Genomic DNA, 19173 nt, shown 5'->3' on the forward strand with positions numbered 1-19173 from the left:
CCTCCAGGAGAGAGCAATTGGGTTATACTAATGTGAAATTTTCTACTTTGGGGTCAGATATATTAGAATACCACTTATTACTTTGGTGCTTTACTTACCTTCAGTTTTCTAGTGCTTCAAAAGGGGGTAAAAGTACCTACTAAGTACTTTAGAGGATGTTGGAAGAGATTAAAAAGATAAAATTGATATAATAATGAAAATACTTTGTATTTCTCCTTAGTAGCCAGGTGTTGATAATGATATCCAGAATTACAAAGAATTGGCAACACAATAAGGATACAGGAAACTACTGAATATAATTTAATTCCTGTAATTTAGATCAGATTTCATTCTGCGTTTCTAAAGCCTAGATCATATTTTTGGTTAATTAGATTCCAAGTGGCAGTACTGATGACATTGAGGCAACATTAAATGCAAAGTCATTTGCTATTGAATAAAAATGGTCTTAGTTTTAAGGCTAAGGCAGAATCAGACATAATTTCTAAATGCGGTAAAGGCAGCTGTGAAAAGATTAGGAAGCCAGTCCCAGAAGTATAAATGTTTTTGCCAGTATTCCTGAAGTATAAATCAAACATACTTTGTTTTGTTACTTAAATGGTTATTTCGAATTTTTGACTATTACTAGAGAAGAAAATTGTTGCCCTAAGGTAACTGCAGAAGAGGATCTGCCCAGTTCTCCTTGATCATAGTTATCTAAAGAATTTCCGGAGCTAAAGCTAGGAAATCACAAGTATAAAGCCTGATATAAATCCCCACAGAAGTAATAAAGCCGCCATGCTCTTGTCTTTCCCTAAGTTAGTCTAGTTCTGGTGATTCTGTTTTCTTAAAATGTAAATATGATCGTATTAAAAACCAGATCATCTTAATATTGACATAGAAGGCCCTCATGGTCCATTCCATTTCTCTATGGTTTGTTTTCTCCACACGTCAAGATGTACCTTAATGCAGCAGCTGCACTCCAAAACTAAGCGGCCATGGCTTCATCCCTTTGTGAACTTGCAACTTCCTCAGTCTTGTTTACTGGCAGTGCATGTTTTCCATGCCAAGTACAAGTTCAAGCACTATCTCCTTTGAGTCAATTTTGATGGTGCAAAGCATTCTGCATTCTGTTTCACTTGCTTAAGACACCTCCATTATGAGACTAAAAGATTGTTTACCTCTGTCCTCAGTGCCCATCTCTGGCTTGGAATTTGCTCAGTAAATGTTGACAGACAATGGTGCATTAGGGGCAAGTGTGAGTTTGACAACCAGCATGGTCTCTTCCAAATGGCAGTATCATGAAGGGGGTGAGTGAGTGAGTGTGGTAAGAACAATTTTGTATTTAAAAATTAGGTTACTATTTGCATAGTGTAGTTCTATGGATTTTTAAGAAAATTTAATTCTGTTGCCATATGTACAATCTGACTATAATCATACAATCATAAAAATCTATCAATTGTAACATGTTCTGCACCAGTGCAGTGTTCATAATAAGGTGTTATATGGGAATCCTGTATTTTATGCAGGATGGTTCCGTAAACCCACAACTTCTCTGATAAAATTTGCACAGAAAATGGGGCAACATAATTCAGCCAACATTAACACAAATCTACCTAATTATTAAAACTTGGAGAAGCTTTTTAGAAATAAATTTCTAAAACCGTCCTCAGAAATTCTAATTGTGTATATCTGGAAAGAGGTCAGTGACTCTCCTCTCCCAGGTTCCCACGTTATTTTGATAACCAACATTGGGAAACCCTGAATCATTTCAGAAACCCTTTTGCAAATGAATGATTTCCACGCTAAGTTATTAATGGTAGAATATTTTCTCTTTGGCATCATAAACTTTATATCAGTTTAGGGAGACTTGCTTAGATTTCTAAAAAAATAAACTTAGAAAAGTTTTCCAAACGAATTGAGCAGCATTACGTCAATTATTTTTAAGTCATTTTAAGTGGCCAGTCTTGTATAGTCAATTCCTGCATGTAGTGATGATTGGAAGTTATGAAGAGGGACTAATAATAAACACATGCCTAGAGAATTTTTTTTTTGTTTTAATTTTCAGTGGCATAATACAAATACTAGCACCTGAATCTGCCAACATAGTTATTTCATGGATCCTCAGTCACTCCCACCCCCAGGAATATAGAGTCTATTTCACATATGGGGTGACTGCAGTACCCTTTAACCTCACCTTAGTCTAGTTCTGGTGATTCTGTTTTCTTAAAATGTAAATATGATCGTATTAAAAACCAGATCATCTTAATATTGACATAGAAGGCCCTCATGGTCCAATTGACAGATGCCTGTCAATTGAAAAAAGAGTGAGTTGATGGAATGGTTATGAGTTTGTTTTTTAAGAAACTTGCTGACAGGATGAAACTTTTTTCAGGGAAGTATTTTTTTTCCCCAAGATGTTCTGTATTTTAATAGTAACGGTAATTTATGGATCTGAATAGTTATCTTCGCTTTTTTTTAAAATGACTATTTCAAATTCACAAAAATATAAGAACGGGAGCGGATGTAGCTCAAGTGGGTGAGCACCTGCTTCCCATGTACAAGGTTCTGGGCTCAATCCCTGGTACCTCTTAAAAACAAATAAGTGAAAGAACAGAAAAAGCCCAGTAAGTCAAGGAGACATTACTCCTAAAAAGTTCTTTTTTAGGCCCTTTTATCTAATTCCAACACTAAATTGTTGCTCTAGTGTTCAGAAAGATACACAGATGAACAGAATACTTAAATGATATAGTCAAGGTATCCTTGTTAATGGGGGAAAAAATGCTTAACCGTTCATATTCACAAAACCAAACCCTGATATTGTTAACCTTTAAATTAATACAGTAGCAAGTTTGCTTTTGCTAAACAAACATTACAACATTATCTGTAGTCCATAAGTTACAATTTTTGTTTTCTTTAGTTTCTTAATGTTTCAAATAGGATAAGCACATGGTGTGGAAGTTAAAAGAACACACAGCAAAAGGTATGATCAGTTTCTTATCTTTCTAGAAATGCTCCATACATATACGGGCACTTGAGTAATGCTTGTGGGTTTATCCTGAATATTTGCTGTTGGATTGGTCCTGTGAGGCAAGGGGATATTGGATTTTTGACTGGAGCAACTGAGTGAAAAATTCTAGTATAGAACTGGGAACGACAGAGGAAGAAACAAATTTGAAAGCAGAAAGAGAGTCCTGCTTTGGCTGTATAACATTTAAAATGCATATTTGAATCTAGGCAGGGATGACAGTAATCAGGTGAATCACAAACTTGGACTTTAAGTAGCAGAGTTGGGACTGTGGACAAAATTTTGACAGTCTTCATAATTTAGTTGAATTTTTTTCTTTTTTTTTTCTTTTAATACTGGGGACTAAGGATTGAACCTGGGGCCTCATATGGGATGCCGGTGCTCAACCACTGAGCCACACGGCTTCCCTGAGTCGGTTTTTTCATTTGCTGTTTGTTCCCCAGGACTTCCCATGTGGGAGGTGGGTGCTCAACTGCTTGAGCCACATCCACTCCCCTAGTTGAATTTTAAAGACATGGGAATAGATTAAATTACTATGGCTGAGAATATAGAGGAAAACACAGGCAACAGAGGGTGGAGGTCTGACTTCCTGTACATTTTGACCTTTAGCTAAGGAATTCAGTTTTGAACGTCCCGATTTTGAGAGCTTTAATAGTTATGCAAGTGGAGATGTTGACTAGGTAACGTGGATGTGTGCATGTGGAATGTGGGAAAGGGGGCTGGACTAGAGCTAGAAGGTTGGGATTCATGGCGTGAGACTGTTGTGGATCACCAAGGGTGTAGGTGTAGATAAGTGACCCAGCTCTGGACACTTAAACAGAAAGTAGGGAAATGAAAGAAATATGTACTGGAGTTGATATTGAGGGTTGGGGGCAGTTCTAATTCTGTCAGCCTGTGGGAACTGGCAACTTTGAATGAACTGCCTGACTCCATTCCCTGTGGCTCCTGTAGGGAAAGTTTGTTTGGTATTTTAAGGGTTTATACCTGTCAGGTTTAGGATTTTTTTAAAGATATCACTAGTTGGGAGGGTGACGGGAGGACAAAAATAAACCCAATAGGATTCCGCTGTTGAGGAAGAATTTTATTTCGGCGTTAAACACACTAAACATTTAGTACCTGGGGGCACCCCACAAAGCAGCACTTCTGGTGGACTGATGCCATAAAGTGAGCTTGGGAGATGTCGGCCCCAGTTCCACGTTCCATTGCTGCTTCTACTGCTTGCTAGCTGGGTGACCTTATATAAACTCCTTAACTACTCTGTACTACTTTCCTCACAAATAAAATGGCGATAAACACACCTACCTCAGGTCTGTTATCTCGAGAATTTAGTAAGAGCAATCTGTCTTTTGTCTTCAGGTGTACAATCAGAATGATTACCCTACCTTTGGGTTTTTAGGATAGCCCTGAAGGTAGAGCCTTGCTGATAGGTATCTCTGCCCCTGTTCAAACAAAACAGCACCAATATAGTTAAATTTCCACTGTGTTTAGATTGTCCCCCAAAGTCTAGCACTCGTACAGTTGTAATGTGTGGCATCATTCCCTGTATTATAGGGAAAATACCCACTGAGAAAATTTCCATCTCTGTAAGCCAGGATGTGTTTAACTCATTGCATTTCCAAAATCTGAATTTGGTCGGTCTGACTTGATGGTAGAATTATAAAAAAAGTTTCCTGTTGAAATAGCACTGTAACATCAGTAAATTAATTTTTAAATATTTTGCCCAAATGGTATCACCATAAACAAAATCTGTCTGTCTGTCTTCTGATACATTTAAGTCTTTATTTTATTTGAAAAGTGTATATACTTTTTTCTTTTTTAAAAAAGATTTATTTGCCCCTTCCCCTCCCCCTCCTCTTCCCCTTCTCCCCACACTGCTGTTTTTGCTGTCTGTGTCTATTTGCTCTTTGATCTTCTGTATCTCTTTCTTTTTTTGTCTTCTCATTTTTTCTCCTCTAGGATTCACCAGGATTCGACCCTGGGGACCTCTGATGTGTAGAGAGGTTCCCTTCAGCTGTGCCACCTCAGTTCCTGGTCTCTGCTGCGCTTCACCTTGACTCTCCCCTTTGCCTCTCTTTTTGTTGCATCATCATCTTTCTGTGTGACTTACTTGTGCAGGCACTGGCTCACCACATGGGCACTCAGTTCGCCATGTGGGTACTTGGCTCACCATGCTGGTACTCAGCTCACCACGTAGGCACTTGGCTCACTGCACAGGCACCCACAGGAACTCGGCTTGCTGAGTGGGCACTGGCTTCCCAGGCAGGCCCACTTTCTCTTTTTCACCAGGAGGCCCCAGGGATCGAACCCGGGTCCTCCCATGTGGTAGGTGGAAGCCCTATCACTTGAGCCATATCCGCTTCCCTGTATAGACTCTTTTTGTTCCATTTCTACTTGATATTGTATACCTGTTGCTAAAAATATTTCATATATATCCATTTTGAAGGTCACATGGTATTATTAAGTCAATGTCCCATAACTAATCATTTTGTTATTTTTGGACTTGGAGATAGTTTCAATTTTCTCTGTAATTGTAAGATTGCATCTTAAAGTCTTTTCCATTCTTTTAAGCTATTTTAGAGCACGGGTAATCATAGTGGTTAACATAAATGAAATTGTCGAATTTAGGTGAAGCTGCTGTTGAGTTGTTTCTCGTATACCTGACCATTTCATGAGCTACTTTCTATGGGTGCTATGGTCTCTAGACCACTTTTTTTTCTGTTTATATTTTTTATATTGTTTTTTTTAAGAGATTTATTTATTTCCCCTCCCCTCATTGTTTGCGCTTGCTGTCTGCTCTCTGTGTCCATTTGTTGTGTGATCTTTGTGTCTGCTTGTCTTCTTTTTTTAAATTAAAAATTTATTTAAATTTATCCCCTGCTTTCAGTGTCTGCTCTCTGTGTTCATTTGCTTTGTGTTTTTCTTGTCTACTTGTCTTTTTAGGCGGCACTGGGAACCAATCTTGGGACCCTCTGGAGTGGGAGAGAGGTGCTCAATCTCTTACACTACCTCAGCTCCCTGGTCTGCTGAGTCTCTTATTGTCTCTCCTCTGTGTCTCTTTTTGTTGTATCATCTTGCTGCGCTAGCTCTCCACTTGGGCCAGCTTGCTGCCTGGGCCAGCACTCCTTTGTGGGCCAGCACTCCACATGGGCCTGCTCTCCACGCAGATCAGCTTGCCCTTTACCAGGAGGCCCCTGGAATCGAACCCTGAATCTGCCATATGGTAGACAGGAGCCCATTCGCTTGAGCCACATCTGCTTCCTATCATCGTCTCTTTAGGAGGCACCAGGAACTGAACCTGTGACCTCCCATGTGGGAGAGAGGCACTCAATCGCATGAGCCACCTCAGCTTTGTGGTTTTTGTGTCTTTCATTGTCTTTTCTCTTTGTCTCTTTGTTGCACCATCTTATTGCTTCAGCTCACTGCACCTACCTGTCATGCCAGCTCGCTGTCTTGGTCAACTTCCCCAGGAGGCACCAGGAACTGAACCCAGGGCTTCCCATGTGGTAAGCAGGAGCTCAATTGCTTGAGCCTTGTCCACTTCCCTGAGTTGTTTTTAAAACCAAAGGTATATAATATATATGTTCAATCCATGAGAGAAGGTGAGGCCACTCAGGTAAAGAGTGTATAGAACAAGAAGAGGATCAAAGTCAGCCTCCTGGGGTACAAAAGAACCAAAAAGAAACTTTTGGGAATGAAGTCATTCATGATAACAGACCAGGTTTTGTGGAAGGGTTGGGATAACCCTTAGTTCAGTGAACTGAAGCAAAAATGAGAAATAAGGAAGTATTAATAGAAATGCATTTAGGGAAGCAGATGTGGCTCAACTGATAGAGTGTCCGCCTACCATATAGAAGGTCCAGAGTTCGAGCCCAGGGCCTCCTGGCCCATGTGGTGAGCTGGCCCACACGTAGTGTTGATGCGCGCAAGGAGTGCGCCCTGCAAGGAGAGTCTCCTTGCACAAAAAAAGCGCAACCTGCCCAGGAGAGGTGCTGCACACACGAAGAGCTGATGCAGCAAGATGATGCAAGAAAAAGGAGACAAAGATTCCTGGTGCTGCTGAGAATGCAAGTGAACACAGAACAGAAGAACACACAGCGAATGGACATGAGGGCAGACAAGGGGGGGAGGGGGAGAGAAATAAAAAAGAAATCTTTAAAACGAATGCATTTAGCATTTAAAACCATTCTTTGTTCAAAAACAAGTCTTATACAAAATGCAGTATATACATATGAAATGGTTATTGCTCCCCTTTCCTTTATCTCTCTTTATCTTCCTTCTCCAATCCCTCTTGGCTCCTGAGACATGAGATTCATCTGAATCATGGGGCACAATTTGAAAACTATATTAGGCTGTTCTTTAGAGGGACTTGCCCATGAAGGGAAGGAGAGAGCTAGAGGGCACAGTAACTAGAGAAGGGCAAAGGTTAACTTGTGAGGATGGGATAGAATTGAACATAATTTAGCCTGTGGAGAAGGAGTCTAGAAAGAGGTAGGAGCCAGGATGGAATTTGTATTACCTTATATGCACATGGAAATGGCCCAAGAAATGGCCTTTCTTCCAAGACCTGCACTGTCCAGTTTCAAGTGCTTATTAGCCACATGAGGCTAGTGACTATTGGACAAAACAAATGGAGAACATTTCCATCATTGCAGAGTTCTGTCAAACAGCTCTGAAATATTTGATTTCAAAAGGCCACATCATAACATTTAGAACTGGAGTTTGAGAGAAAGTTCTTGGTGCCTGTCTAAGGTTTGCCAATATTTACTGCTTGACCTTGGGCAAGTTATTTAATCTCTCTGAACATGAGTTTTCCTAAACTTTAAAGTGGGACTCTTGATATACTTACTTTATAAAACTATGTGATAAAATAACCACAGCAGTTAACAGCTTACCAAGTGTCAAGTTATGTCATTTATAATGGAAGCATCTTGCCTCATGAAGACATGAAAAGATGATGGACACATTTTGAAAGAAATAGAATCCTTTCCAATTATGGAAGCAAACAGATGGCTATTTGCCTCTATCAGTGAACTCTTTTCACATAAAGAGTCAATTTCCTGGTTTCACACTCACTTCCAGGTTAATATTCTTAAAATTGTTTACTTTCTTGCTCAAAAGCTTCTGAAGAATCCCTAGCTTAAAGAATCCTAACCCTAACTGGGTTTAGATTTTCACATTTGACTCTCCACTATCATACTCAATGCTTACACTTTCATATATTTATATTTTTTTTCAAAAAGATAAAATTTTATACAAACTTGCTTTTTTTTCCATTTAACCTTTCTTCACAGATCTATATGTGTATGTATATAGCTGCTTTATTTTTTTCCACATTGTATAAGTAATATGTCAGAATGATACACTATAACTTATTTAACCCAGTCTTCAATTGATGGGCATTTAAATTGGTCTCATCCTTTTGGTATGAATAAATTTACAATCTATATATGTATATAATTTTTTAGTTTTCTAGGCTGCTTAAACCAGATACCATGAAATAGGTTGGCTTTAAACAGTGGGAATTTTTTAGCTTGCAGTTCAAGTACAGGAAAATGTCCATGTCAAGGCATCATCAAGGCTTTCTCCCTGAAGACTGGCTGCCTGCACTCCTTGGCTCCTTGCCACATGGCAAGGCACATGGTCGTGTCTGCTGGTCTCTCTCTTCCCAGCTTTTTGCCTCCATGGTGCACTCTCTCTTTCTGTCTCGCTATCTCTCATATCTCCTTTTCTCTCTCTTCATTCTTTCATTCTGTTTATAAAGGACTCCACTAAGAAGATAAGACGCATGCTGAATGAGGTCAGTCACACCTTAACTGAAGTAGTCTACTCAAAGGTACTCAGACCCACAGAATGCATTAAATGTAAGCACCTGTCTTTTTGGGGTACATATAGCTTCAAACCACCACATTTGTATACACACCATTTTGCATATCTGTAAATATATCAACTTAAGTTTCTAAAAGGTGGGTTGCTGAGTAAAGTGTATGGGCATTTACAATTTTGATATTTTTAATAAACGTTAAAACAGTTTATGTTTTCAATGGTTGAAAGTGTTTATCCCCAAATCCTCACCAGTCCTCTTATCCAACTTGCAATACTGGAAGGAGAAAGAGATAGAGAAGATGCCAGTGGTTGCAATTTGCAACTCATTGCAAAATCATAGTCCACCAATATTCAGGGTCCACCAGACTTTCCATCTACTGATGCGAGGTGACAGTTTAGGATTTCACAGAAAGACCAGAACACAAAGTAAAATTTAAAAATCACATGGCAGGAAATGTAATCTCTGCCCTGTCAACTAAAAGATAGTATTTTCTGTGTTCAGGACAAGGAAAAGATTCATTTTCTAATACCAACAGGACTTTATAAACATAGGTAGATAGATAGAGGTTTGGTTTCAACTTCACCTACTTTAGTACTGGAAATGAAATACCATCGCATCCAAGATAACCATCAATGATTTGGCCGTATTGACACACAACTTCTGAAATTCACTCTATCTCACTTTGCACTTGCACCCCACCTTCAGTGAGGGTTATATTTTAATGAGTAAAACACTTGAATGCTGAGATATTAGAATTCTGGGGTACAGGCTTCACCTGCTTGTCCAAAGGCATGGAGAAGAGAAGATAGATTTAAAAAATTAATAAACCCAAGAGTCCTTTTTGGACTCTTTCAATGAAGATGAATTTATACAAACTGCCATAAAGACCATATTATGACATGGTTTCACAAACTCCTAAGGAGTAGATGTAGATAGCTTAATGCTATCAAATCTGTTTCTGCAATGAATAAAATGTACACATATTAAACAGGAATTAGGGAAGCAGATGTGACTCAAGCAGTTGGGTGCCCGCCTACCACATAGGAGGTCCCAGGTTTGGGTCCCTGTGCCTCCTAAAGAAGACAAGCAAGACAGCGAGCTGGCTCAGCAAGCTGATGCGATGAGATGACACAATGAGGAAACACAGTGATAGACACAACAAGCGGGGAGTAGAGGTAGCTCAAGCCATTGTGCGCCTCCCTCCCACATGGGAGGTCCCAGGTTTGGTTCCTGATGACTTCTAAAAAAAAAAAAAGATGAGCACACAATGAACGGACACGGAGAGCAGACAATGACTGCAAACAACAGGGGAAGGGGGAGAGAGAAATAAAAACCACAGGAATTGCATGAGCCTTTTCTAATTATAACTAGTGCTTATGTGACACCTTCCCACTGGATAAGCTGATGTCATAAAGCACCATGTAAACTGTGAGGATACTATTGTGTTCCTATAAAATCTTCACAAAGTGGATATGTTTTAGAAATGTGTTCAAGTTATATATTGCTTAACAGTATCAGTAACATTAAAACTAGACCTGTTTCCAAGGTTTAAAAATAAATTTTCTGATAAAGCTGCAAACGCTTTATAAATCCTGCAGTAAAAATTGACCTAACACTTTCAAATCATTGAACCATACACCCTTATGATCTGTGCACTATTCTGAATTCTATACCTCAATAGATTTACCAAAAATTTTACCAGGGAATTTTGGAATAGCTAACGTAAACCAATGACTTACTACCAAATTGTGATTTTTCTGATAAGTAATTCAAAACTGAAATTGAAAAGTGTGGGTGGTGGGGGAAAAAATTCAAACTCTTATAGCTCTCTTTTTTTCTTTTTGTAGTTCAAGTATGCTTACAAGACTGATGGAATTACAGTGGTATAACTGAAGAACTACTGAAGAATATGAAGTACTGTATTATTTGGCTTTATTTTAGACATTGACTAAGGACTATAACATAACATTCTGAAAAACACAAGGCAGAGCTGAGAGCAGTTCTGAGAACATTTCTGTGTTAAGCTTTTAAGTCAGATGTCATGTCAGGATTAGTGTTGGACTAATGGATTTGCTCAAATCCATTGAATGGATTTGCTCAAATAGTTGAGCACCTACTTCCCATGAACAAGGTCCTGGGTCAATCCCTAGTACCTCCTAAAAACAAAACCAGACAAAACCTCATTGGGGAGCAGATATAGCTCAGTGGTTGAGTGCCTCCTTCCCATGTACAAGGCCCTGGGTCAAATCCCCAGTATCTCCTAAAATAAATAAATAAATAAAAACTTACCGTAAAAAAATGTCCTGTAGTCTCTCTAGTTCTTTAGACTCAGCCAACACAACTGACAGAAGGATGATAATGGGTGACACTTATCCCAAAAAACAGTGTCTACAGCTATAGGCATGACAGTTCCTTTCATCTGCCCCATGGGATGTAGGCCTCCTCTCAATTGGAAACAGCGGGAATCACTGTCCCAGAATCCTCAAGATTGAGGAATGAACAAGCATGGGGGGTCGGGGGAATGCAACTGTGGACTAAAGTAGACTTATACCAATGGAGAAACTTGTATCACTGATATGGAGGCAGTGGCCACTCGGGGTTCTGGGAGAGTGGGGGAGGGAGGAATGGGTGTAACATGGGGGCAGCTTGGGGACATCTGAGTTGTCCAGCATGGCGCTGCAGTGATGGATACCGGCCATTGTGCATTTTGTTGAAACCTGTGAAATTCTGTGGGGTAAAGTGTAAACTACAGTGTAGACTGGTCCATGGTTGGTGGCAGTGCTTCAGTATGTGTTCATTGATTGTGACAGATGTGCCACCCTAGATGTTAGAGTGGGAGAGAGTGGAAGGGGGTGGGGTTGATGGGAATCCCCTATATTTTTGATATAACATTTATGTAAACTAAGCTTCTTAAAAACATAAAACGTCAAAAAGGAAAAAAATGTCTTAGGGCAGAAACACAGGACTGTTCCTGGGTCTCACCTCAGAACAGATCTCAGTCCCCTTCCTTCCCTTTGTTGCTGTGCTAGAAAGGGATCCATTGTGGCCACAAGTTAGTGTTTTCTAGGCCTGCATGGGTCAGAAATGCTCATTTCTGGCTTTGTGTGAAATCTGTCAATTCAGGTGGGAAAGCTCTGTGCTTGCAGGCAATTTAAGAAAAATGGAAGAGTTTGGGTTCTGGAATGAGATTGATAAAGGTTCAAACCCTGTCTCAGCCACCAAGCAAATAGGAAACAAACTAATAGTTCATGAATATAAATGAGATAGTCCATGTAAAGTGCTTAGTACAGCACCTGGCCAGTGTTCAGCCATCAATCAGAGATGATCCTCATCATGTAAAGAGATGTAGCTTTTAGTTTTATTTATATAGGGGGAGGGGTTTCCTGTAACAATGAAGAGACGGTAGAGGAGAGAGTATTGTCGAGCAGGGTGGTTAATCTACTTGTAGTTGTGTCATCCTGCTTCAAATTCTTCAGTTACTCTGTCTTAGAAAGCAAACTCTGAGATGGTTCCTAATGTGTTTGGATATTTTACTAGTAAGAAAGGTCTTGCAGGTGTTGGGGTTAAAGCCCTGCTCCCAAGATGATACAACTTGTCTAAAGCAAGAGTAGGTAACATTTGTTTGGGAAAGAAAATGCTTGCTTGATCAATGGCATTTTAGAGGCTTCGTTTTAAACTAGATACAGACAAGTTGTCATCATGAAAGACACAGCACGAAAAATAAAACAACCATGCCCTATGGAATCTAGTTCAATATCATTTTATGAAGACACTGAAGTCCAGACTTCCCAAAGCCACAGTTAGGAACAGAATCCAGATTTCCTGATTCTTGGTCTCATGTTTTTCCAGGCACCTTGATTCTTTGGTCCAGGGCGTGAGAGACTGTATGGGGGGAAGGCAGGGAAGGGTTAAGAGTGTGCAGCCCTCTCGCAGCCTTTTCATATACACTCAGCAATACCAGCCAGGGAGAAGTCCGTGAAAGAACAGACTGGCTCCTTCCCAGGACCCTCGTGTGGTTCCCTCTCTGAATCACTTACGGATGCCTAAGTACACTGAGCAGTGACAGCCACAGCCTCTTCCCCGGGATGCTCATGTACTCCTGCCAGCCCTTGGGGAGTGGATGCATGTCTGGAGTCCATTTTGTTTGGTACCAAACCTGTTCATGCTTGTTATACCTACTGATTACACAGTGTAATTAACTAATACATAAACCAAAGAAATGCATGGGGCAAGAAAAGGTTATGTCTATAAAAATTACATGAATGCTTTGGAAACAGTTGACAGAAGCTACATTAAAAAAATTGCTTTAAAAAGGCACAGTCAAGATAACATTAAAATATTGAGGAAAATAATCTGATTATTGCTTCCATATTACTTCCAAAGTATCTTTAACTTTTGTATATTTATTTCCTTATTTCATAGTATGAGGCATCACAAATGGGTTTTCAAAATCATTTACTAAAGGATGAGATTTAGCTATCAGTATCAGATTTCAACTATAGTCTATTTTTATCACTGGGCAATGTTAGGAATATTATTTCTATCTTTTGACCTGGGCCTTTTTTAAACCTTGTATCCTAAATATATGGCCTTTCCCCCCTCTAAATGACAGACATGTATAGTTTTTTTATACATGCCAAAGAGTTCTGGCCATATGGTATATATATCAAGTAGGAAATCAGCAATACTCCTCAGCCTGGACTATTAAAATAGTGTTTTTTAATAGGAGGATTTGATTAGTTATCTGTGTATCTCTTTTTTCTTTGTCTCTCCCTCTCCCACCCACATTTCTAACAGAAGATAGAATTAGGGGGTTACAATTAACCAGAGAAAAGAAGAAAATAGGAAGTCAGATTTCATGTAGTAAAAACTCAGATGACAAACTAAATTATATATTTTTCATGTTTCAGTCATTTTAGACAAAGTTTAAAATTTTAAAATTTTCATTATCACTTAATCAGTAAATTTTATTTTGGAGAGTCAGTTCCCTTAGTATTTGATTTTATAAGATGGTAAAACAATATTTGCTCTTTCCATTGGATTGAGTGAAACAATTGTACTATTTGGGGTTTTTTGCTATTGAAGTCTATAGAAAATTTATTATCTGTCTGAATTAAAAATTGTGGCAGTTCTGTTTTGAGATCAACTATCCATTTATTTATGGATTTAAAGGAACACCTTGTGGCAGTTTGGTATTATGAATTCCAAAAATAGATATTATTTTTGTAAACTGGTCTCTTCCTCTGGGTGTGATACCCTTTGATTGTATTAGATACAGCTGAGATGCCTTTGATTAAATTATGATAAGATTAGGACCTGCAGGGTTGAGTCCCCACCCTACCTGGGCTGGTAAACAGACTCCCACACAGAAGTAAATATTACACAGAAGCAGATACGCAGGAAGAGAGAATGCTCCTTAGGTCCTGGGAAGTGATGAGCCTGATAGTCTATAGCTGACCTAGTGGAGAGACCAGAACAGCTGTGCCCAGAAAGAAACAAGCCCTGGAGAGAGTTTAAGCCAGTCTACAGCTGAGAATGGAAGAACTGGGGACCACAGAGCCGTAAGAGGAAGGAAGGCTGAATCCTCGCAGACATTGCCCGCCATCTTGCACCAACACATGGCAACAGACTTTGGGTAGGAAAGTACCTCTTATTGTACCTTGAGTTGGATTCTTTAGGGCCTTGTGACTGTAAGCTTCTACCCCAAATAAAGTCTTTATAAAAACCAACAGAGTTCTGGTACTTTGCATCAGCACCCCTTTTGGCGAATAGATATCCTCACCACCAAAGGTTTTATATTTAAATACATGTCTAAAAAGACATTTCCAAAAGAAATTGATAGCTTATTAGCTAACGGTACAGATGAAATAAATAAGGCACATACATATGATGAATTCATGAAGCTAATAAAAATCATGTTTTAAAAAATTCAGTGATTCAAGAAAATGTTCACCATGTCTTCAAGTTGTGACTATAAAACAAATATATTCTGTATCATAAGAATATAAGACTATAATAACTGAAAGCTCTCTCTTTTAAATATCCCTCATCCACTACAACACTAACAGTGATTAATAGCAGCGAAGCAGATTTGGCTCAACGGATAGAGCATCCGCCTACCACATAGGAGGTCCAGGGTTCAAACCCAGGGCCTCCTAACTTGTATAATGAGCTGGCCCACGAGCAGTGCTGATGCACGCAAGGAATGCTGTGCCATGCAGGGCTGTCCCTCATGTAGGGGAGCCCCACACGTGCCTCACAAGGAGAGCTATCCCATGCAAAAGAAGGGCAGCCTGCCCAGGAGTGGCACCGCACACATGGAGAGCTGATACAGCAAGATGACGCAACAAAAAGAGAGATTCCTGGCACTGCTGACAAGAATGCTAGCAGACACAGAACACACAGTGAATAGACACAGAGAGCAGACAACGGTGGGGGAAGGAGGGGTAAGGGGAGAGAAATTAAAAAAATAAAAAATTTTTTAAAAACCCAAACAGTGATTTTCATTGTCGTTCTTTGTGCTTTGGTGTACCTAATATTTTTCTAAATAAGCAATACTACTTCTAGTAACAAAAACAATTTTAATGAAATGTTTGTATGTGGTGTACCTAATTTTTCTAAATAAGCAATACTACTTCTAGTAACCAAAACAATTTTAATGAAATGTTTGTATGTGGCATAGTTAATTGGAATTCTGTGTTACTGATGGCAATTTCTACAAGTAGATCCATAAGGAAAGCAGCGATTTTAACTATAAACACCAACGATTATGGACAAGGGAGAATAATCTTTAGCTTGGAAGTTGGGAAAGAATATCTGATGCCCTCTTGTGGCCAGTAGGTTTTAAAGGTGATTTATTACTTTTCATTGAAATCTAAGCCAAGAAAAAAATCTAAGCCAATACGAAAATTGTATTTTATTGCTTTCTACATGACAAAAATAACGTGCTCATTTTCAGTATTATTAACAGTTTAAGGGTAACCATTATTAACACTTTAGGGACTATATTTCCAGCCCTATACCGCACTCCTAAAAGAATGTGTCCTGTAGCCACACTGCCTGTTTGAAACTCTACCAGCTAGGATACCTTGGGCAATTTACTTGGATACTGAGACCCAGTTTCTTCATCTGTAAAGTGAGGGTAATACTAGAACATACATAGGTTTATCAAGGAATAGAAAGCCCTTACTACAATACCTGTGAAAGGTAACAGTAATATGCTAGATAAAATGCATTATAGGGAAGCAGATTTGGCTCAAAGGATAAGAGCATCCTCCTACCACACGGGAGGTCCAGGGTTCAAACCCAGGGCTTCCTGACCCGTATGATGAGCTGGCCCACGCTCAGTGCTGATGTGCGCAAGGAGTGCCACGCTACACTGGGTGTCCCCGTGTAGGGGAGCCCCATGTACAAGGAGTGGGCCCCATAAAGAGAGCTACTCTGTGCGAAGAAAACGCGGCTTGCCCAGGTGTGGCACGAACAGCTGACGCAGCAGCAAGATGACACAACAAAAAGAGACACAGATTCCTGGTGCCACTGACAAGAATCCAAGCGGACACAGAAGAACACACAGCGATTGGATACAGAGAGCAGACAATGGGTGGGGGGAGAGAACTTTTAAAAAATGCATTATACATGTATGTATTCATATGAACTATAATGGTAACATGACCCAGTGATAAATCTAGGTAGAGTCTATTGTATTATATCCTTCTTTTTTTGTACCACTGTTCACCCTTCACACATTATGTAAAAGTAATAAAATTTATTAAGCATTTGATATGTGCTGTGTACCAGGAAGTTTTACATTAATCATCACATTTTATTCTAGGATAAACCCATGTAGGTTTAAATTCTTTTTTACACCTATTTTGCACACATTTTTGTCCCTAACTTCCCCTCCCCCACACACACATTATGATAGACATCCTTCCACATCAGTAGACACAGATCAACATTTTTATTGGCCACACGTTCTTCTATAGTATGAATGAATTATAATCATTCACTAATGTAAATAATGTTTCAGTGAGCTTGTACATAAATTTTTGTACATTTGTGAAAGTATTTCCATAGGTTATCTTCTAGATATGTAGAATTTGAATTATTGGATAAGAGAATATGCGCATTAAAAATTATTTTTGGCATTGTCAAATTGCCTTTCAAAAAGAAAGCAAACAACATGCAAACCCCAATCTTTTCAATAAATTTGATAGGTGAAAAATGGTATTTCAATTTCAAATTATATTTCCCTTGTCATTGGTGTACGTACCATCAGCACATCTTTTGCTCTTAGCCATTTTTTAAAATTTGACTCTGCTAAGTAATTTACTTATATGTGGAAGCTTTTTGTTATTATGGCTATAAACCCATTTTTTAAAACACATTTTTGTGAAAATTTTCTCCCTTTATGGAATCGTTTGTCTTGACACCTAGTTTAAGTGAACATTTCTCATTGTTCTTTAAAATTTTCTTTTTGGCTATTCTTGAAAAACATTCTTTGATGTAAGCCTTAAAATCTAGTTTTCATGTTTCATTAAAAATTCATTGGGATTTAATTTTTTTTTTATGTTGACTATATATTAATTTTTAGAAAAGTTTTTATAATATTGAGTCCATTTAGAAATATGGTATATTCCTATATTCAGTTCTTTTTGTCTTTCAGCAGATTTTTATAAATTTTTTTCCTGAATAGGACTTACTGCTTTTTGTTGTAATTAACATTTATTTCCAAGTATTAAATACTATTCTTAGTAGTAGGGATTTTTTTCTCCCACAAAGTACTGTATTAAATGTTTCTAATGAAATTTAATATATTGTATACAATTGTGAACATATGGAAAGAAGTGTAATCCTACTTTAGTTTCCTAGGCTGCTCAAAGCAGATACCATGAAATGGTTCAGAATGGGAATTTATTAGCTTACAAGCTTACAGTTTTGAGGCTGTGAAAATGTCCAATTCAAGGCATCATCAAGGCGATGCTTTATTCCTGAAGACCAGTTGCTGGTCTTTCCCTTCTCGTTGGGGTTTTGTTGCTTTCGCCTTCTTGCTTCTGTGGCTTTCTATCTGAATTCCATTCTCTTAGACAGAAGTCCAGTAATAGGATTAAGACCCATTCAAATGAGGTAGTTTGCATCTTAACTGAAGTAGCCTCATCAAAAGGTTTACAGCCATAGTATTGGATTAAATTTAAGAATGTTGTTTTTCTGGGGTACAAATAACTCCAAACCACCATACTACTCTAATTACAAACATTATTTTCCAATTTTTCCTTCCAGACTTTTTACACAGTATGATCAGCATATGTATAAATTTTGTGACCATGTAGTAATCCAGAAATATAGCGGATTGCTCATAAAACATGGTTTATCCATGGTGTGTAGTAGTTGGATTTGGTAAATCTATTGATCTTTTAAATTAAGAACTTTAAAAAAAATGTTTTTCTTTTTACCCCTCCAGTTACAAAGTAATAATGCTCTGTATAAACATCTAGACTGAAATATATAACGTAGAAAAATTTTAAAAATTATTATCTGTTCCCTTCCCCAGAGAACACTATTGTTAAAAATTCTTCCAATTTTGGCATCATTCTAGACATAACACTTTTCTTTCTCCATTTGCAATACTTGTCCCATCATTACAAATTGATCTACCTCATTTTTTTTCATAGCTACATGGTATTTTCTACAGTATTTCCTTAAATAAATAAATGCTTAAAGTCTGTTTAGGTATTCATTTATTGATAGCTACTAGGCTTTTTATTTTTGCCATCTAAAATAATTTAGCAATGAACATTTTACATGGTTCATGGCCCCTTGAGTATTTCTGTACATTTCTAGGAATACAGTTGCTTGGTCAAAGGATGTACATAAACTTCAAAAAGGGTATACTCTCTAAACTACTAGCAGTCTGAGATTGACTACTTCATCACACATCCTCACCAACATTAAACATAATTAATCTTATGATTGCCAAAATAAACCTGCTTTATTTTGCCTTTGCTAATGAAATTTAATAACTTTTCATACATTACTTGCCTTGACACTAAAATTGTGTACAGAAGTGATCCATGAAACCTCTAGGCTGGACTATGATGTTTATCACCCATGCACACTTCCTATGTTTGCATTATATGTGAGTTTGTTTTTTGAGCCAAGCTATGTCTCTCTCTCTCTGAATCATAACGCTTGGTATTTTCAAGTCCTATGACATTTAACTAGAAGACAACCATGATCATATTTGTAACTTTTATGGAAGTGAATTCTGCAGCAAGTTATTACTCTGAGGATAGGAACAATTAAATTCAATACTTGATTTGTGGTGATTGTGTGCTATAAGGAATAA

The 19173-nt window shown here is 38.3% G+C and overlaps 1 protein-coding gene across 5 annotated transcripts in view; it reads left to right on the forward strand.

Annotated features, from left to right (window-relative positions):
- The window catches only part of CXADR (CXADR Ig-like cell adhesion molecule), a 72601-nt gene extending 61472 nt beyond the window's left edge, over nt 1-11129 (forward strand). The window contains exons 8-9 of one of the 5 annotated variants that reach the window (XM_058296110.2): nt 8766-8865; nt 10676-11129. In XM_058296110.2, coding sequence (XP_058152093.1) covers nt 8766-8865; nt 10676-10698 — 123 coding nt within the window. In that variant the 3' untranslated portion in view covers nt 10699-11129. Of the gene's footprint in view, nt 1-4960; nt 7167-8765; nt 8866-10675 lie in introns of those variants that run through there. The other 4 variants (XM_058296111.2, XM_058296113.2, XM_058296114.2 and 1 more) reach the window with 4 other exon arrangements.
- Nucleotides 11130-19173: the final 8044 nt, after the last annotated feature.

The sequence above is a fragment of the Dasypus novemcinctus genome, chromosome 4, assembly GCF_030445035.2.
Source record: "Dasypus novemcinctus isolate mDasNov1 chromosome 4, mDasNov1.1.hap2, whole genome shotgun sequence".
In the NCBI taxonomy this organism is placed as follows: Eukaryota; Metazoa; Chordata; class Mammalia; order Cingulata; family Dasypodidae; genus Dasypus; species Dasypus novemcinctus.